Here is a 21,796-nt window from a genome sequence, read left to right as displayed (position 1 = left end):
TTATTGACAAAGATGAAAGCGAAACATTACTTGACATAAATGTTAGATATTTAGTACAATAATGTGGACATTGCAGATATTATGAGGCGTTTATAATATATTTGGACCTTTATCGCCATAGATGACATCCCTGGTGGGCTCCAGACAAGCCCCATGTCCTCACACTCCCTCTCATCCAACCCTTCATCTCGGGACTCTTCCCCCAACCGTGACCTTTCTCTCAGCGTAAGCAGTCTTCGTCCTCCTGTGGTCATCCACAGCTCTGGGAGGAAGTATGGATTTGCACTCCGTGCCATTCGGGTCTACATGGGCAACACAGATGTCTACACGGTGCACCACATGGTCTGGGTGGGTATTATGAGTGCAGTGTGAATCATTCCATTTTGTTACATTAACAACTAGCAATGCACCAAAATTTTGGCAACGGAAAATTTTCAACTGCAAATTAATTTTCAGTTTCGGCCGAAATAGTTTGGGAGGGCTAAAATCATTGACCAAAACATTTTTGACATATAATTAGTGCTTCTGTGTCAGTGTCTGTTTTGTGCACACAACAATGGATAGCCTAAAACAGTTAAACATTTTGTAGTGCCACTGCCTCCCATGCAAAAATTTATTTTGGTGCATCATCACTGTGGTTAACCATATTGAAAACCCAGTATATAAAGTTTTTATTGGTTTGACCTATTTAAATGTGCTTTTATGTTACCATTTATCTAGAGCGTTGAAGACTACAGCCCTGCTCACGAGGCCGGGCTGAGGGCTGGTGATCTCATCACTCATGTGAATGGAGAGTGTATCCAGGGTCTGGTGCACACGGATGTGGTGGAGCTTCTGCTGAAGGTGAGATTCTCAAATAGATCTGGAATTGAAGGTGGCCCATACGCTTTTGAAAAAAGGATGGGAATAAATGCTTGATTTCTTAATTTTCTGCTTGAAGAGTGGCAGTAAAGTAACTCTGCAGACGACTCCTCTTGAGAATACGTCCATTAAAACCGGGCCTGCGAGAAAGACCAGCTCGAAGGGGAAGATGGCACGACGCAGTAAAAAGAGCAAAAGGAAAGAGGGTCAAGACAGGTTGGAAAGATGTTTTGTTGTGTCTTCTGGAATATCTTAAACCTGTTACAACCCATTGTGACCCAAAATATCATAACTTTATATCATAATTTTTCTAGCAAACGGCGTAGCCTTTTGAAGAAGCTGCCCAAACACAGTCCAGGGATTCAGAACAGTCGCAGTTTCTCGGCGGGTTTCCAGCATTCACCTAACGACAGCCTGTCTGACTCTCCAACTCCGAGTCTGTCTCCTGGGCCCAACACCCCATGCAGAAGCCCAGCTCCGGACCTGTCATGTGGTATGACTCAGTCTGTCTTTCACTGTCAAATACAGCCTTTATACGCTACGGCTTGTAATTAGTTACGCCTCAAAGAAAAACGCCTCATTCAAGAAATCAAATTCTTGAAAAAATTAGTTTGGCATGATTTTTTTCCTATTATTATTATTTCTTAAGAAAATATTTAATAATCTTCTTCACTGCCAATTAATATTTGAAAAACTTGTCTCACTGATATCATAGAGAAGACCCCTGCAGACCCTTGTTACGACCCGGCTTAAAGTCACAACAAAAGGAGGACACTTCACAAAATGGGTTTCAATAAAGAAAATATAAGTGACTGTCAGTCTCTTAAATATCAAATAATTTGACCTTCATTATGACAATAGAAGGTTAATTCAGGTCGTAAAATGTCATGTGGTGTGACTGCCCTAAAACTTTGATACATTTGAATTAAAAATACATGATATTTGTTTAAAAATACTTTTTATCTTGAAAAATTTGTTTCAGAACTGTTTTGTACTGTTCAAGGTTTAAGTTAAAACATGTAATTATTTTTTACTTGGTTACACCCCTTTACATTTCACTTTTCTTGAAAATGGTATTAAAGTTTTTCAAAACCAAATGAACCAATATTAACACAAAGAGTACATTTTATAAGACCTTGGCACATGTTTTAAACTAGATTTTTAAAAGACGTCTTCCTAATCATGGACACTTATTATCATGGACACCTATACTACTGTTCAAAAGGTTTCATTTTTTTTTTTTTTTTTTAAATAAATTAATGCTTTTATTTAGCAAGGACACATTTAATTGATCAAAAGTGACTATAAAGACATTTATAAATTTCTTATGATAATGATGATAATAATAATGTTGAGGACCAAATCAGCATATTAGAAGGATTTCTGAAGGATCATGTGACACTGAAGACTGGAGTAATGATGCTGAAAATTCAGCTTTGCCATCACTGGAATAAATGACATTTTAAAAAATATATTAAAATAGAAAACAGTCATCTCACAGTAATACAATTTTTTGATCAAATAAATGCATCCTTGCTGAGAATTATAGACTTCTTTCAAAAACATTAAAAAACTTAACGACCCCAAACTTTTGAAAGGTAGTGCAGGCTATATATAAAATTAGATTTTTCCACTGTTTGAAAGTTTATTGGTGGAGCATTAGAGCACTAAAATGTAAACAGCCATTACATTCATCTATTGATGAATAAAAATAAAGAAAGACTTTATCATTCATATTTTTCAAGTAGTATGTGATTGATTGGCATTGCTTGTACTCTCTCCACAGATTCAAACTCTCCACAGAGTTCCTCACCCTGCTCAAGCTCTCCAAATTCACCCATCCCTCAAAGTCGACCAAGTTCTCTTCACGTTTTGGGATCTAAGATTGGCCTTCGCTATAGCAAATCAGGCCGCTGCAAGTCCAGCAACAGTATTCCCCCCTCTCCCCTCGCCTGCAATCCCTCCTCACAGCCTCTGTCTCCGCAGTGTTCTCCATCTTCCCTCGCTGGAGTTCCTAAAAGCCTCCACTCGTTTCATAATAAGATGATGTCCCCACCGACCATCGTGAGACAGACGGTGTGTCCCCGCAGTGCAGAATCACCCCGTTCACCACTGCTGAACAGAGTTCAGTCATCTGAGAGGCTCTCCGGAGACAAAAAGGCCTTCTCCACTCGAAGACACACTGTGGAGGTTTCTCAGTGTGAGGCTGAGGGGCTTGAGTCACAAACTAGTGACATTGCCTCAGGTTTTGTGTGTGTCGGTGACCATGCTAGACAAGGGTTGTACCTGGCTGGTCAACGAGTGAGGGACTCCGGTGGTGTGGTTATGAGGAAGCTAAACTTGTCTGAAAGACGAGATTCATTTAAAAAACAGGAAGCCGTTCAAGAGGTCAGCTTTGATGACTCTAATGACAAGAAGGTTGCAACATCTACACCAGTGCCATCTCATCCACGTTTCAAAGTGGCATGGATCAGCTCAGCGCAGACTGAGGGAAGCTCAGAAACTTCAGCAAGGAAGACTGATGAGCTTGGATCCAAGCTAAAAGAACAGAAGAAACAAGAGGATGAGTGTTAGCCTTAGATATGTCCAGAAAACTGTGAGACTCAGATGTACGGGTGCTTCCATGATCATTTGAAACATAATCAGAGAAAAGACAGGGGTTCAAAGTGTTTGTTTAGTATCATTTATTCGTAAGTTAGAAGTCATTCACCTGCAAAACTGTCTTTTAAAGGGATAGTTCACCCAAAAATGAAAATTCCGTCAACGTTTACTCAACCTCATGTTGTTCCAAGCCTGTATGATTTTCTTTATTCTCTGGAACATAAAAGAATATCTTTGGAAAATTGTCTTAGTGTTGTTTTGGACTCCACTGACTTCCAAAAACTGTTGAAACTTCACCGAAGAAAGTCATACAGGTTTTGGACGCCATGAGCGTGAGTAAATGATGACAGAATTTTTCATTTATGAGTGGACTATCCCTTAAAATTTGTTTTACCAGGTAGCACAGTGAACTTTTGTAGATTTTGCAAGATTTTATTTATTACATTTTCTTTTATACAAGACGGGAATAGAAAGGTCATACAGTAGGATCGCTTTCTGAGAATTTGCACGTATGTGGTCCTGCTGAGGTTCAGTTACTGTTGTTTTTTTCATTCTCATATCACATAAATATCAGTAAGTATCATATAATGTCTAATTGGTCAACAAAAATTTAGTTGACTGCCATTTTGTCAAACTTGGATTTGCAAGAAATGAATCTTGTGTTCTGTCGGTCATACCCCAAAAATATTCCAGCACCTAAGTAATGAATTTTAAGAAGCCATTCAGCCAATGTTTGCATTGTAGTGTATCATGTTTACCTGATCGTACTTGTTCTCATTATTTGGAAAGAACAAATTGGCTTATGTATACTAATTTGGTGATAACTTTTATTTACAGTATTTTGGATTTGGTATATAGTAGCAGTGTTGTACAACTAAAATCATTTGACCTATGTAATCTTTAACAGATGGTGGTTTTCTGTCAGTGTTTTGTAGTCTGACTTGTGGAAATGTCTTTTCTCTTGAATTCACACAACTATATGGCTTTGTTTTTGTGAGTACCCTGTATAAATGCCATAGTTTTAATCTGCCTGATAGCCTTCTGCAGTGTTGTCATCTGCTTGTTTGTTTGGAAAGAAATGGCAGAAATCATTCAGTTACTTGTAAAATGAGCTTTCTATGTAATGGTTTGCTTAAACTGGATTGCTTCCTGATTCATTAATCAGAACTAAAGAGACAGAAGATGACGTTCAGATACTTTTGAATTATAACTTGCACTCCCAGTCTGACTTGTCTTTCTCTTCTTCTGTATCAGATTAATTTGGCACTATTTCCTCAAGTTGACATGCTACCTTCATTTTCTTTGTATGGTACTGTTCTTTTTTATATACAAGTAGAAGTTCTGTGTAGTCTGTTTTGTTATTTTCACAACCTGATTTAAAAAGATCCTAGACTAACTAATCCACTTACCCTCAACTGCATTTGTAAAGTTTGGGTTTAACCGTGATTAAATGTGTACATAATTGCTGATAATCATATTTCAGTGCCTTTCCTGTTGTGACTGTCAATGGGTTTTCTACTAAACCTCTGTGGCATATCTATTGCCTGCCTCCAGGATTGATCAAAATACACAACCGTTCAAAAGTTTGGGGTCTGTACGATTTTTTTCATGTTTTTGAAATAAGGTCCTTAAGCTCACCAAGTTGCACTTGATCAAAAATAAAGCAAAAACAGTTATAATGTGAAATATTATTAGAATTTAAGTAACTTTTTACTTTTTTTTTTTTTTTTTTTTTTTTTTTAAAGCTGAACAGCCATTACGCCAGTCTTCAGCTTCACATGATCCATCAGAAATCATTCTAATGCTAAAATAGTTGTGCTGTATTTTATATATTGTTCAGTTACATATATCCTAAGGGTTTTTATGCTATTGACCTGCTGCTTCTGAAATTTAAAAATATCTCATCAATCTGCTAAACGATAGCAAAAATCTATTTCAAAAATAGCGTAATTTGAGATGGTTACTTTTTTTTATTATTATTACTGGTAGATCTACATTTTTTATGAACGGGTTTTTACACTATTTTGTCTAACCACAGCAGGATGGCGCAATAGAGAGCGCAAGAATGAGGAACGCTTGATGCGTTACCCGAGATTTTCTCTTTCGGACGTTTTCGGCTAATTCCGCTATTTTCCGTCGCGCTTTCATTAGTTCTCACGCAGTCCTGCCCGCTTCGTGCTGTGCTGGAAAATGGCAGTTCGGCAAGTTGAAAAGATTAGTGCGTTATGAGAAGGAAAATGATATCAATCCTGTACTCTGCTGAGGGAGTGGATGGAAGTTAAAAAAGTAAGTCCAGCCGAGTGTTAAGGTCGCACATTTTATTCACACGCGCGAAAGAAAATCGTCAAAGCCTTTGCAACGACTTGCCACGGGTAAGTTTTCCCAAGTTTTGCACATTGCGTTACTGTAGTCTACTAAACTTGATAGCTAGCAAGAGGTCTCCAAATGTGGGAAAATGGTGGAAAAGACACGAAGTGTGCTGCTACATCATAATATGTGGACTTGTCTGCTTCTAACGATGAGCCAACATTTTATTTCTTTGCAAATTTTCGGAAAAGCCGTTTGCAGAAATCTCGGATTTAGTGGGCGACTGAAATGTGCAAACGGATATGCGTTAGGTTTGCATGATGCACAAGCATGTTCGCCTTGTCTGATCAATGCCGCAGATACGCTGTTAACATTAACAGCCTTCAAGAGCTTTAGCGCGTGACAATGACTGAGCATTCATAGTGCTCGAGCAGTTTCTTAAGTATTTATGCCACAAACTGAACTTTTATATAAGATTTAGACGGTTCTGAATTTAGAGCGTCCATTTTTTATAGACTGCTTATATTCGACGCCTCTATTCCACATTATACAGTAGTTAGTTCTAGCTAATTGTATGTGTTTTTATTTTTTATTATTTGTATAACAACACCACGGGGATTTTTCGCGTTTCTCTCAGGATTGTGTCAAGAGTGAGAAATGAAAACCCGGAGTGGAGCTGGAGCCGGGGGAGTAAAGCTCTGCCGCTCCGTTCCACTGGCTTTGAGTATGTGCGTCGCGTAACAATGTACGACTTTGGCCACTGAGACTAATTTTGCGATTCCTATGCTAAAATCTGTAGTCTTTGATAGCTAGTTTGACATGTTCGCCGGCAGCCGATTAATGACCATTGTGATCAAATTTAATCAGAAGTTTTGGGGCACAGTCCTTTAGTGTGTCTTCTCCTACGAAGAATCAAAAACCAATAAGAGCACAGAACCTGATGACGCAATTAGTGCGACAACAACAAACCACATCTTGCTCCACAAACATAATTTTTTTTCTTTAAAATTTTCTTTTTATTAAGACATGATCAAAAACAATCTCTAGCCTTAATTTTCTTTGCTAGCCACCATTTTAATGCAACTCACAGTCACCGAACGTGTCATGGATTGATGTAATGGCTCGTTTCCACTGAGCGGTACGGTTCGGTTCAGTACAGTACGGTACGCAATTTTTGCCGTTTCCATTGTCAAAAGTTGTGAATTGTACCCTAATTCCGAACCGTACCGTACCACTTTTTTGGGACCCTTCCGTTGGGGTACCAAGCACGATAGTACCGTACCAAAAGGGTGGAGCTACACTCTGCAGAACGTTGATTGGTTGACAAAGAATCGTCACTTGCGCGTGCTACAAGGGGAATGACAACACTGGCTGTTATTAGGACATTGCAAAAGATTTGTCAACACAGAAAACTTGAATAGGATTTTCTTTTCGTTTACTGAAAGTGTGGTTTATGTCAGCTGCATGTGCGGGACGCCTGTCAGAGAAGATGAGGTGATGTTCTTTTGAGCACAGTTCACACCCAGCGGTTATTCAGGAAAACATTCTCAGAATGTGCCTCATGAAACATGGATTCGTTCTTCCTAACTTTTAGCATCGTGTCAGTTGAGAGGTAGAGGTAGAGAGAGTGCAAAGACAGTGCTTACTTTGAAGACAGAGAGAGTTCGCACGCACGAGGGAGGAGCTCTCTGCTCGTTCTGTCCGTCAGTGCAGCAGTCATCTGCATCACTAATAAACAACTCTAAATAACTGATCAAAAGACTTTGGCGGAACAAAAATTCATTTTGGTGGCCGCCAAAAAATTTTCAATGTAGGAAAAACCCTGCCAATATAAAGCTGCCTAGGTATCAAGTGAGTAAGTGAGGCTCCATGCATTGCTATACTATTGATAATGGACAATGGACCCGTTTTTTCCCGCAAAATTTCTAAATTTCGCTAATGTGACTACACTTTTATTGTGAATGATTCATCCATGTACATATTGCATTTTTTAATTTTTTATTCCTAAGGTCTCTTTTTGAATGGTATTTGTACCACGGGTGGAACAGTGGAATGCTAAGGGGGTTAATGTTTAATCAGAAAGTCACAACTTGATCTCAAATGACTCCACAAATGACAGTAAGCTTGCATTCATTTTTGAGTGCAACGCCCACATAGATAGAACCAAGCCCCGCCCTACTTTTTTTTTCTTTTTTTCAATAAACCGTTACACTCAGATGTACATCACAATAAGAAAGAAAAGATTTGTTGCTGCTACTTTTGTTTCACCGCAACTTCTAAATAACTTGCAAAATATCCTTAAAATTATAGGTGCAAAGTGCAAACATCTTAATACTTAATGTTAATTCAACAATAAGAAATGTGTGGTAGCAATCCGCCATTAAGGGGACAAGTGTGTAGTCCTGTCCCAAACTTACACCATTGGTTGAGCCAATGTCACTGCGTCGGGCTAGTCAGGATGCTCGCACAAACAGAGCAATGTTTGAAAGCACCACAGTGTTTACACTTTTACAGAGTTGACTGCACATTAACTTGAGAAAGTATTGTAAAATAAAGACACATTTCAACTTTAATTAGCAATATTGTCCTTATTTGACCCACTGCATGTCAAATATCCAGAGGGTATGTTCTGCATGCCGTTCCCTCAGCCCTGTACGCTCCAAGCTTTAAAAGGACATATTGTTTGGGGAACACTCTCTGTCACCAGACTCATGGGCATTAGTCAAGGTACTTCGGCCAATTAAACAAAAGGAAAAAATATTGCATAAGCTTTCCATACCCAGGCAATCCTTCAAGACATACATTTGCAAAATACTGTGACTGTCCTAATTTCTATATCTCACACACGTCCCATGGATAGATTAAACTCCTACCTCGGTAGCCTGAGGCTGAAGACATGCATAGCACAATAGAGAATCCTGATCCTGTTTTCTCATTTGGAATCCAAACAGAATCCAGTCCTCTGCTTTTTCCTTGTTTTTTAAAAATCCAAATGATCCTAATAATTTTCATAGTCCTGTTTAGACAACCCTCATTCAACTTTTCTTTTTTTTTTTTTTTTCCTTTTTTTTGGTTTTGCATTGCTTGTCTCTCATTCAAATTACTCTTAAGCTTGTCTCACAGGCTTAAACATATTCTTATTAATGGCAAAAAAGTTATCTACTGCAGAAAAGCAGTATAGTTTAAGGGTTTTTGAGTTTGATCACTGCCTAGATACATTTTCTAATATTAGAACGTTTGCTTGATTTGCCCCAGCTTCTCTGGTGATTCTTGAGCACATGGCCATATGCTGCCCAATAGGAATCCAGGATTACCTTTTCCCTTCTGTAGCAACAGTGAGTTTCCTGGCTCAATTCATTAATTATTTTGTGCCCTGCCTTGGTCACAGTGTTTTGCAAACTGCTCTTCTCTGACTGAATACAGGGGAGGAAAGGATGCGTACGAATCAGTCAGCCGTCTTGCATTTTAAGCCGAGTGCTCGACTGTAAAGATGAAGATTTCTCTCAGCAGGACTTTTAGTTTCAGAACTCAGACTCAGAATGGACCTTTTCTCTTTTCCTGAATGAACTCTGTCCTACAGCAGCAGTAGCATTACACGAAGTACTTTAGTTATAATGATGAAAAGGCGGAAAGGGGGATGACGTGTTTTCGGAGGGGGTGTTTCGGTGGTGTGAGGATTGCGGGCTGTGGTTGGGTATGTCAGTGCCACGTGTCTGCGCTTGCACCTCTCTTCTCTATACAGAGGATGTCGGACTGAGACCTTAGTGCGCCTGGTCAAAGTGGGGTGAGTGTTGCCCTGTGATGCCTGCGAACACTTTGACATTGTTTTTTCGAATGCATCCTTCCACAGGTTCGGCAGACCTTTAATGTGCCTCTTTCTTGGTATATGAGCATAAGCCCCTGGTTCAAAGGTGCGCATGCGCATGAAAAAATTATACGTTTTGCTGTTCTGTTAAATAAGTGATGCATATTACAAAAAAGCTTAAACAAAATCAACTACGTACTTAGATTCTTAGACAAGTATGGACTTCATATTGGATGAATTTGAAACTTGAGTTACAGGCACTCTATTTCGACAAACACCACCCCTCAACGTGACGAATTTTAGACAGTTATCTTTTTGATAATGTGCTGAAATTAAAATATTTGGTTACATGCTGTGCTGTGAAATTAAAGGTGCTGATATTTCTAGTTTTCATTTTTTTAAGGTAAGTAGAATCGCTTGTTTCTCGGTTTAGTTTGCTTTTAGATTATGGTGTTTAAAAATTCATCTGGTCTTACAGAATGACTTACTGTGTCCATCATATGATGCATGTATGAGGTGCAACATGGTTAGTTCATTTATACCGTTTGATTTCAGTCAGTTGTTACAACAAAATGTAAACGCTTTAGTCCAACTAGTTTTTTTTTTTTTGTTGTTGTTTTTTGTGAAGTCTGACTAACAGACCAAGATAATGCAATTGGAGCTCGTCTTTGTCCAGCATGTATAATCGGACTACAATTGGCCTTGGTGTTGTGCACTTTCTCTGAAAGACAGAGGTGACACACAATGTGTATTTAATATATTTTTAATATAATAATATTTTGTTACGCATTCTGTCATGTACAGTAGTGGTCAAAAGTGATGTCCTGAGAGGATATTTATTCTTAATGACCCTACCAGTTTGATTAAATAATCAAAATATGAGGAAAATTTTTTACATTTTTTAATATTTTAAATACGAGGGAAGAACAAAATGCTTGGTTAAGGTATTTATCCGACAAAATTATTTGGCTAAAAACTACAACTGCAAGTTTTATTTAATTTTACTATGCAAAAAAAAAGCTCACAGGAAAAAGCAATTGACTACAACATAATCCGTTATTAATATTTTGATTGTTCTTTCGTTTTTGCATGTTCATAATTTTTTTTGTATGACAGTCTAGCTAAAAATTATGTCCACACAATTTGCCAATTTGTTTCATTGCATTATCACAAATATAACATTTGACTCCAAGCACAACTACGCAATGTACCTAAATCTTTAACAAATTGTTAATAATATTTGAATAAAGGGGGAAGATGTAAATTTTCCTAGGCGAGACACCACTTTTGGCCACTACTGTATACTTGGACCAAGATGAAGGCTGTAGCTGGACTATGCAAACGCCTGCAGTAGCTTGTTTTTAACTGTGCATGTTAACGCACCAATTAAGTTGTGTTGTCGTATTTTGTTATTTTTCTCTTAGAAAGCCTCTGTGTGAGTATTTTGCTCTTAATATACTTGTCTTTTTTCTTACAGTCATCAAGTTACACTGGGAGGATCACATCTTGAGAGGGAATGTTGAGCAACCTGCTATAAGACGACACCAGCTGATTTGGCGAAAGAACTTCTTTGTTTATTTCTTTTCCGGTGCCTGAATGAGCATGCTGCATTCCCTCTGTTCCATCATTTGGTTGAACCGCGGGTTCAAGTTGAGGAAAGTGGCCTGTTCGGCCAACACCGGCCAGGTTTAAGCCGTTCCTACCGCGCATGCCCGCTTATGAGCTCCGGTCAGTAGTGCTTAGCTTTCAACGAAACGTCCCACGGTACGACATCATTCGCACCCTCGCAAAGTTTCATCCCCAGTCCGACACTCTTCTTCCAGGGGTAATTGTCATTTCATACTCTGAAAATGGCTGCTGATGGCTTCCAGTACAGATCTCTGTACGCCTACTGTAAGGACTGGGAGGATGACATTGACCTTGAGCCCGGTGATATCCTGACGGTCGACAAAGCGTCTCTGCTATCACTGGGCTTCAAAGAGGGAGATGAGCAGCACCCGGAATGCATCGGCTGGATCTTAGGGTTTAACGAGCGAACCAAACAGAGGGGAAACCTTCCAGGGACGTACGTGCAGTATGTGGGACCTGTGAAAATGTCAGTGCCGTCCTGCCAGCCTCGTTCTCAGAGACCGCTTCCTGCTGTTCCCAGACCTGAGCCAACCTTGCAGGGTAAGACTGGCTGCTTTTTGTTTATTGTCTTGTACTCTGTTGACCAATGACTAACCTGCTTAATGTGTGCTAAAGACCTTTTTTGTTTTGGGAACTGACTGATTATTAATTATGATTGTTTGGGAACTTAAGTCAAACCTCAGATCTCATTTGCGGGGTTTTTTTCCCCTTTTTGTTGAAGGAAAACGGGGATTTTGCTTTTGAAGGCAGGCTTCTTTTACAATGAAATTAGTTAGGTGTTGAATCATCAGATTTTGCTCTCTTTTTTGTCATCTAGCCTGATCATCTACCTCTTTAAAGGGGCTATATGTAGATTTCAAAAACCCTTGTTGTTAGCGACACCGGTGGCGATTATGTCGACAGATGAGGTAATTAAGATTACACTTATGAGAGTTTGATTATAAGTTATATTTGAGACTATAGTCTATATAGATCTGGCTATGTGAGACTATAGTTGGAATTAATTCCTTTTCTTTGCTTAACATATTGACATTACAATACTGAGTGGCTCTTTCACCATTATCCTGACCTGAACATTGTATAAGCATTCATTTCATGTGTCATTGAACGGAAGAGAGGCTTTCGGGAGCGCGCGTAAATGTCACATTCTTTTGAGTTTCCCGGCAAAAACGTCCCAAGACCTTCACATAAATATCAGGCTTATATACAGTGCTAAGCGTAAATGAGTACACCCTCTTTGAAAAGTAACATTTTAAACAATATCTCAATGAACACAAAAACAATTTCCAAAATGTTGACAAGACTAAGTTTAATATAACATCTGTTTAACTTATAACATGAAAATAAGGGTAATAATATAACTTAGATTACACATTTTTCAGTTTTACTCAAATTAGGGTGATGCAAAAATGAGTACACCCCACAACAAAAACTACTACATCTAGTACTTTGTATGGCCTCCATGATTTTTAATGACCGCACCAAGTCTTCTAGGCACGGAATGAACAAGTTGGCGACATTTTGCAACATCTATCTTTTTCCATTCTTCAAGAATGACCTCTTTTAGAGACTGGATGCTGGATGGAGAGTGATGCTCAACTTGTCTCTTCAGAATTCCCCATAGGTGTTCGATTGGGTCAGATCAGGAGCCACTGAATCACTTTCACCCTGTTCTTCTTCAGAAATCCAACAGTGGCCTTAGATGTGCGTTTAGGGTCATTGTCATGTTGGAAAAGTGCACGACGACCAAGGGCACAGAGTGATGGTAGCATCTTCTCTTTCAGTATAGAGCAGTACATCTGTGAATTCATGATGCCATCAATGAAATGCAGCTCCCCGACACCAGCAGCGCTCATGCAGCCCCACATAAGGACACTGCCACCACCATGTTTCACTGTAGGCACCATGCATTTTTCTTTGTATTCCTCACCTTTGCGACGCCATACAGTTTTGAAGCCATCAGTTCCAAAAACTTTTATCTTGGTTTCATCACTCCAGAGTATAGAGTCCCAGTAGTCTTCATCTTTGTCAGCATGAGCCCTTTCAAACTCTAGGCGGGCTTTTTTGTGCCTTCTTTCGTGGACGGCACCCATGCATGCCATTCCTCTGCAGTGTATGCCGTATTGTGTCACGGGAAATAGTCACCCCAGTTTGGCTTTCTACTTCTTTAGATGACTACAGTGAACTTGCATGCTGATTTTCTTCAACCCTTCTCATCAGAAGACGCTCCTGTTGAGGTGTTAACTTCTGTGTACGACCTGGACGTCTCTGTGAGATGGTTGCAGTTCCATCTTTTTTACATTTTTGTACCACTTTTGCTACAGTATTCTGACTGATAAGTAAAGCTTTGCTGATCTTCTTGTAGCCTTCACCTTTATTTTCTTTCTCTAGTCTTGTGACATTTCTCTTCCATGTGGTGCCATTGCTGACAGCATAAAATGGGAAGGGGTTTTAACACCCTTTTATAGTTAACTGTCTGGACACCTGTGTAATGAATATTTAGACTCACCTGTGGTTGAATTCTTGTTAAATTAGACATCTGTAGTCTAAAATTTAACTTTTCTCCAGAGACTTTCAGTGGGGTTTACTCATTTTTGCATCACCCTAATTTGAGTAAAACTGAATTTTGTTCTCTAAGTTATATTATTAACCTTACTTTCATGTTATAAGTTAAACAGATGTTATATAAAACGTAGTCTTGTCAACATTTTGGAAATTGTTTTTGTGTTCACTGAGATATTGTTTAAAATGTTACTTTTCAAAGGGGGTGTACTCATTTACGCTGAGCACTGTAAATAACCTAGGAAGTTAGGGAAGGTCTCATTTTGTAAGTTTCGTTACAAGCTGTTCACACATTGGCAATAAACAGTGATTAATATATGAAAATTCTAGTGTCTCTTTGCACAAACTGTCTTTGCTCCTGTATTTCTCTGGCACTTTCCCCAAGCCCTCTCTCCTCCTCACTTTATGCCCTCAGGAAGCAGTAAATTATAGTATGTTTGGAGGCCTGGCAGTTCACCAGGCCAATCTGGAGAGTTATATGTATCAGGTAGGGCTTTCAGCTTCATCTGCACATTCCCACTCCATCAGGTGATTTTTGCTTCAATGTCTCCTTTTGTGTCTCTTTTTTGGGCTGTTAAAAGTCTTCAGTGCACACTAAAAAGAAGTTGTCATATTTAATCTGTGATGCTCACTGATTAAAAAGAGAAAGTATGAGAAGTGTTGGTGTTATTTGAAGTGTTGGATTACAAGACGTCAGGACAACATTTTAGCTGCTTCCTCTGAGTATTATCCAGACCTTTTCACGTTTTGAAGCAAATCTGAGGAATTCTGTGTTTAAAATTCTGAGTATTTAAAAATATAAGAATTAAGGAATGTGTAGAATTGTGAATGATGGGCATTTCCATTCTGTGGAACTCTGCAGAACTTTCTGTGAAGTTCTGCAGGCACAGATTCCATGTGGGCCTAGTAACATGAACAGGATCGCCATGATGTTTTCCATGAAAACATGGAAAAATCTGAATTTTTTTAAAAATTGTGATTTCCAGGCCTGAAAAGTTCATCTGTATTATTATTATTATTATTATTATTATTATTATTAGCTAGAAATCTGTAAAGCAATTTTAAACAACTTGACAGGTTATAGCTAGAAATTCATTGGTCAAAACCTTTGGGCACTACTAGTGTTGCTTTAGAGCCTCCTTGCTGAAAACAGTAAGTTGCTACTAGCTTAAAGCTGCAGTCCGTAACTTTTTTTTTTTTGTTAAAAATGATCCAAAATCAATTTTTGAGCAAGTCCATAACCAGCCAGTGTTCAAAACTATCTCCTTACCTTAGCACGATTCACAACGGTAAGCTTGTAATAATGTTTTATAATAAAACGGGTACTGGTAGGTTTCCGTGGGAAATTTGAGCATGCAGCTATTCGTCTTTGCGTCATTACGTCACGTCTGTACACAGAAAGAAGGTATCCCAGCTAGTAGGCTATATTGCACGTGAGGATGCTGTTGTTGGGCGAAAACTCACAGCAGCTGAAATAATTAAACTAATCTTTTTAATGGCGGATTGTAATCCAGAAAGTTGGTCAGAACAAAAGTGGCAGACATGTTACTTGTTCAGATGACATTTTCCAGTGAAAATTATTATTTTGGTCATACTTCCAAGATGTAGAATCAGTGATTTCAAAGTACAAGCATCCACACCGGTGTGGTGACTGACAGCAAATATTAGATTCATCCGCGCTGAGGAGCCGGGCCGATGCACAACCCACTTAAAGATAATTTTGCAAATAACTGCAATCGCAGGTTTTAAACAGAGATGGCTTGTTTTTTTTTTTGTTTGTTTTTTTTATGTAGAAGTAGAGAATTTACCTACATGCCTGAGACGATTGCCTGCTGCTTAAAATGGATTTGCATGAAAATGTAGCATTGAACAAAGAGGAATCAAATAATGCTCTATTAAGAATCTATTAAGAACATGTCATGTCAAAAAATGACATGTCAGATTAATAAAGCTAATTACATTTTCAAGTCCACTATTTTGACATTCTTAGATGTTTTCAAAAATGTTTCACCAAGAATGATCCTTAAAAAAATGCATTAAATATTGAAATGAAAAATCTTATATAATGTTTGTATAATGTAATGATGTGAGTTATTGATTTTTACTACTGTATTTTACCACTATTTGTTGGTCATGCCATGGAAATAGCCATAGATGCTGGTATGGCTATAAAAACAAACAAAATACCAAGTTAATAAGATATGCTTTTAAAGGTTTTATTAATCATTGATTTTTTTGAGAAACGATAATCTGTGATCTATGTATTTTTATGTAATGAATATTAAAATTGTTTATAAAATATTAAAATATTACATTCATTTTGGGGGGGGTTATTTTCAATAAATCTTCACTTTAGCTTATCTACTTGCATAATATTTATTAACATTTCAAGAACTATTTTTCTATTTTCTATTTATATTTTTATATTGTGTAAATCCTTATAGCCAAAATGTTATGAACGAAAGCTGTCTCATTAGCAAATTGATTGTACTGGTGAGGCAGATTGTGAGGGGAAACTTTTGTACCAACATGAATGTTGAAATCTTCCACAGAAATCATGATTAATGGTTAAATTATTTTATGCAGGTTGGATTTTAGATTGAATTAGCATAATGAACAAAGTTATATACTACTATTTATAAGATGTGAAGTGTGCTACAAATAATGCTTGGTAAAGTTTTGTTCACGCATCAACTGAAAACAGCGTAGAGTAAAAGGTTTGTTCTTGGGATTTAAGAATCAATATGCTCATCAAAATGAAGATTGATTAAAATCGACTTAATCAATATTGTCAACCCAGCCCTACTTATAATTAGACCTTGAACTGCTGTGCATCAAAGACACTTGCATATCTAGATCTAGACACATTGACCGACCATTTATACCTACAGCTCAAGGCTTGGATCTACTACTTGATTTGTATCAGTTTTCCTCCAGCTGGAGTGATTGACAGAACGCTGTATGTGCTTGCTAGCATGTTAAAGGGATAGTTCACCCAGGCCATCCAAGATGTAATTGTCTTTTTTTATTTAGTAGAACAGTAAAGAAGATTTTTAGCTGAAACCGTGGTCTTGGTGATTTTTTTTTTTTTTTTTTTTTTATTTTTTTTAGTGTATTTATTTTATTATTATTATTATTATTATTCATTTATTTTTTTTACAACATTTTTACCTGTAATCCACAGCCTTGGCCAACTGTCCTGAGTGCGTTGATGGCAGTCTGGAGTGCGAGCTTCCTGTTGCATAATTACGTATGCGTGGGAGGAAACTTACATCTAGGATCTATTACTCTTATCGGTATGACCTAAAATGGCAGCGTTAAAGTTGTTTCCACTGTTACCAGGAAAAAATGCAAGTGATTGCGCCGGCACCTCCATCATGTCATGCTGTTAGCTTGCTATATTTTAGCTTCCATACTCCGCACAAACACTTGGATATGCGCTTAATAATAGTGCACATTTATCTAGGTTAACATTAGAATGAGCGGCCCAGTAAAGTTGCTACTACTTGCATGTTTCAAACGATAAGCCATATTTGAGGTTGATGGATGATAGGCAAACGTTTGGAATTCTTGCCTGACATACTGTAATTACTACAAGGACCCTCCATTAACGATCTGTCCCTCATGGACTGCGTGACTTTGTCGCAAGTTTTTTTTTTTTCTGCGTCTAACCGACTAATAAAATTTTGGTCTACTAAGCCTCTAGTCGAATAATATTTAGTTGACTTAGTGGGCAGCCCTAGTAAATAATGTTCAGTTTCTTGCACGGACCGATCGTTTCGCTTCATAAGACCTCAATGTATCGTCAGGAGCAATGGGTATGTATTTTGTTTTGCTTGTATATGTTTTTTTGACTCTGAAAGTGACGGTAGCCATTGAATTACATTAAATGAATCACCAAGGACCACGGTTTCATCTAAAAATCTTCTTTACTGTTCTACTGAAGAAAAAAAGACACCTGCATCTTGGATGGCCTGAGGGTGAGTAAATGGACAGCAAATTTTCATTTCTGGGTGAACTGTCCCTTTAATATGGCAGAAAGCATCTGTACAGAAAATGTGAAAATAATTATGTGGTGTTTTCCCATGTCTAAGGGCATCTTATTCAGTGTGAGAGAGATTTCATGTGATTTAATTGAAATCTGCCAACACTGTCCTCACAGAAACGTTGCACAAAGTCAGACTTGGTTGTTTCGCTGCCTGTGGCAGAAGTTCTCCCTCTCTCTTTTTTTTTTTTTTTTTTCTTCTTTTTTTTCCTCTTTTCTTGGCCTCAGTTTTACTGCTTGTTGAAGTGAACCATGGCTTGGCATTTCTACAATCTCCGCCTGTTCCTCCTCCCCTGTTTCACAGACTCTTCTGATACTGTCTCCAGGCAGCTATAAACTATCCACTCACTACAATTCTCAGAAAGAGAAGGCCCCTTGAATTTTCCCCCGGCTCCTTACCCTGAACTTTCTTTCACAGAATAAGTAGAGGGCTAGTTAAGGCCTCTGATCTGAGCCTGTATTAAAGAATCTTTCCCATGGTGCTTTGGCTTGTGTTCAAATGCTAGGCATATTGTTACTTGGACTGTACAGCAGGCTTTATCAGCACATCATGCACTTTATTATGACGGACAAAATTCCAGAAAGATCTGAGGTTTAATAATTGCTGATATTTTCGTAACCAATAGAAGGCGATATTAAAATTCTATACTATTTGGAATAAAAATACTAATAACTAAAATCAATCATCAATCGTTTAAATTCTACAAGTAAATTTAAGCTTTAGAAATGTTATAAAGTGCAGTATGAAAAGAAGATATTTTGTGATTTGCTAAATATTACATTTAACATTAGTGTTTTAAAGATTAACTAAGTGCATTAATCTAAGATGCTTAGATGGTTCTTTCAAAAACATAAAAAAAAAAAAATCTTACCAACCCCAAACTTTTGAACAGTAGTGTACATGTGCTTTATTTTTTGATATTTAAGTCTATCAAAATGCTGAGTTTTTCCCTTTTCTTCCTTTCTTCCTTTTCTGTTGCACTCTGTGCAGAAATCCTGTCAGGCCTGAAGCTGATTATGCTCAACAAAAAGAAACTTGAGCTATATAAGACTGTCTCTTGTAGTTGCAGCTTTTGTGTGTTGTGTTTCTTAATACCGTTTGCACTGCATTAAGATTAAAACACGTCGAGAGGTTTAGAGCTCCACTGAAAGGAAATGGGCTAGGCCTTCGGTTAGCTATGAATGAGGTGCCCAGATTACTGAACAGCACAAAGCAATGCGGGTGAAAGTTGTCTTACATAATCATATTCACAGAGTACAAAGACATCATTTTCCATTAGTAGAGCATGGCCGAATCTAAGTTAATGAACACATCGGAGCACAAGTCAAGCAAAAAAACAAACCACGCACACCAACAACTGCAAACTAGTTGAGCGGTTTGGCCTACCAACACTGTAAAAAATGTCAGACCTCTCCAACTCAAAAATGTCTAGTGACTGATCACATCTAAATTTTTCAGTTGGCCTAGCTGAAATTCTGTGAATTGAATTTTATCGATTGTGGCAACAGTCTTGAGCTCAATCAAAAATAATAAGTTGAGCCAATGGAAAAATTTAGTTTACCAAACCATGTTGCTGGTCCAATTAAGTCATTTAAATTGTAGTAGCAATTTTATTTCTCACTGTCCCAAAAGAAAAAATGTATGAAATGCATAAATACATTAAGCAAAATACAGAACCCAGACAACAGGGTTGACATTTTAATGTGATAAAATGTCAACCCTGTTGTCTGGGTTCTGTATTTTGCTTAATGTATTTATTAACCAATGTATTTATTAATCAATTTATTACCAAATCAATTCCAACACAGGACATTTGGTAAAAATACCTTATTTTAAATAAGGAAAAACACTGAATACATTCAAGATGTCTTCTGCATAACAGGATGTCTTGATGTGGTGAAGAAAAAACTTTCAAAAGCGGCACTGCATAGATTAAAATAGCTGCAAATAAAAATAAAAACTAACATCAATGACAAAGTTCCCCTGCATCACATCTAGCAAGTGACAGAACAGAAGTTACTTAACTATATAATGAGGACGAGACTTGTGTCAGTCGATTTTGCTTTATCGTTTATTTCGTGGTATATAAATATATCCAGCTTTTCAGGACTGCTTAAATTTACTGACACAAGCGATAAAAATTAATGGATGAATAAGAAAATCACGAGCTTGACGTGTTTGCTATTTAAAAGGCAAAAAGCCCCGAAAGAGGCCGACACCAACTGCAATCTAACGGCAGTGTTCAGCGGGTGCATGGCGCACACATCACACAAATTACATCTCCAGAAGTCGATCAAACAGTATTTTAGACATATATAACATGAGGAAATTAAAACTATTGGCTACCATCAGATAATTATGTGGTAACCGGGAAAACACAATCATAACCAATGAATGCGTGAACTCGCGATTCTACAAAATGCCTTTTAAATTTTATACCGGGTCCTACAGCAAAAATTTGTAGAATAATTTCAGTGCTCAGTACTTACCATAAAGTCTTGAAACTTGTGATGATGATGAATCTGTATTCTTTAGGGAATGTTTGTTTCGGTCTTCAGCACCAACTGGTTTCCTCCACTCGCTCTCCCGCACATCCGCATTTGAATTCTCCATACCAACTGTTTTCCTCAGGCGCATTTTGCGCAAGTGTATACAGTTTTTTTTTGGATGTAGGACTAGGACTTTTCACTTCGACTTGATAGATTGACTGAGCACAATTAAATGTTTGGTGAATATACATTTTTAATTTTAAGTGAAGACCTTAAGCTATGATTAGTACAATGCATTTTTTTTTGCCTCGTCAGTGCAGCCGTGAGGAAGTGACAGCCGAATAAAGCAAGCTGTTGCTGTAATCATAGCATTAGTTGTTGCAGTTGTTTTTTCCCAGGGCACGTTCAGTTGCAGGCCAGCCAGAATGCAGACTACCAAGACGACTATAATTGGGTAATGATTAGTTGGTTCTCTCTCCAAAAACCAACAATGACTTCAGGGCCACAGCTGTTTTTCCTAAAAGCTGTATTTTGCACAAAAACCCCTGCTGCGTGTTTGACCATTTGTGCCAGTGAGTTTGCAGCTATAGTTAAGTTTGTTTATTAGTAAAGGTATATATTCCTTTTTTTTTTTTTTTTTTTTTTTTTTGTTATTGATGTCCGCACAAGCAGCCATTTAGTAAATTCCAAATAAGATTGTCCACGATAAAAAGGAAACTGCTTTTCATTTTTATTTTTTTTATTTTTTTTTTCGTTTGAAGCGCATGTGCCAAGTTCTTAGAAATATATTCTTTCATTTCATGTTGGTTTCATGTGGTTTTGAGAAACATTTTTGTCCTGTCATAAAAAGGTCAAATTAATAGACTTATTGAACTTGACACATCTTGACAGTCATGGCGGTCTGCTTCATTTGCTGTTTTTTTTTTTTTCTCTTCTCAGCGTGTTACACCTCAAGAGTTTGATTTGATAAGTTTGAGTTTTTCAAATGTTAATAGTAAACAGTGGAGCAGTGTTATTAAATTCTAAGAAATTTTAAAAGAATATAGCTGCAATTATTGGGGTTTAATCACTTTAAGGCCTTTAAGCACATGAGTAAAAATGGAGGTTTTAGAAGTAAAGTTGCTCAGAATGAGGAGTTCTACCATGTGGTATGAATGTTGTGGGCGTGTGCGAAAAATCATGTGATATACAATCGCAGGTGAAAAATGCAAAGGCGCCCCCCAGTGGCCGATTTCTTTTGAATTTTTTTACAGGCCTCTAGGGCCATGAGTCAAACAGGCCCAGGCCCTTGTCTGATAGCTGCTCAAACTTTATTGGCCGCCGCCGGCCGCGTTTTTCAAGATATGCAAATGTCCTCAAATGCGGTCTTGGCACCTTGGACAAAGACGCCACATGCCAATAGTTATAGCGTAGTTGGGTGTGCAATAGGTTGCATAGTTATAGCCATTTTTTAAGTTTTATTATTATTATTTTTTCTCCATGTTATAGTGCCACCA

At 37.8% G+C, this 21,796-nt stretch overlaps 2 protein-coding genes across 5 annotated transcripts in view; both read left to right on the top strand.

The window, feature by feature from the left end:
• The window catches only part of mast3a (microtubule associated serine/threonine kinase 3a), a 28,631-nt gene extending 23,583 nt beyond the window's left edge, over nt 1-5,048 (top strand). For all 3 annotated transcript variants that reach the window (XM_051875701.1, XM_051875692.1, XM_051875686.1), the window contains 5 exons: nt 122-348; nt 721-843; nt 941-1,077; nt 1,176-1,354; nt 2,648-5,048. In XM_051875701.1, coding sequence (XP_051731661.1) covers nt 122-348; nt 721-843; nt 941-1,077; nt 1,176-1,354; nt 2,648-3,435 — 1,454 coding nt within the window. In that variant the 3' untranslated portion in view covers nt 3,436-5,048. The remainder of the gene's footprint in view (nt 1-121; nt 349-720; nt 844-940; nt 1,078-1,175; nt 1,355-2,647) is intronic.
• Nucleotides 5,049-5,530: 482 nt separating this feature from the next.
• pik3r2 (phosphoinositide-3-kinase, regulatory subunit 2 (beta)) overlaps nt 5,531-21,796 on the top strand; it is a 40,779-nt gene continuing 24,513 nt past the window's right edge. The window contains exons 1-2 of one of the 2 annotated variants that reach the window (XM_051875779.1): nt 5,531-5,834; nt 11,052-11,743. In XM_051875779.1, the coding sequence (XP_051731739.1) occupies nt 11,425-11,743 (319 nt within the window). In that variant the 5' untranslated portion in view covers nt 5,531-5,834; nt 11,052-11,424. Of the gene's footprint in view, nt 5,835-9,134; nt 9,554-11,051; nt 11,744-21,796 lie in introns of those variants that run through there. The other variant, XM_051875787.1, reaches the window with a different exon arrangement.

Source organism: Ctenopharyngodon idella, chromosome 2, assembly GCF_019924925.1.
Source record: "Ctenopharyngodon idella isolate HZGC_01 chromosome 2, HZGC01, whole genome shotgun sequence".
Lineage (NCBI taxonomy): Eukaryota > Metazoa > Chordata > Actinopteri > Cypriniformes > Xenocyprididae > Ctenopharyngodon > Ctenopharyngodon idella.
The sequence above is the reverse complement of the archived record's forward strand: the minus strand, read 5'-3'. Positions and strand labels throughout refer to the sequence as shown.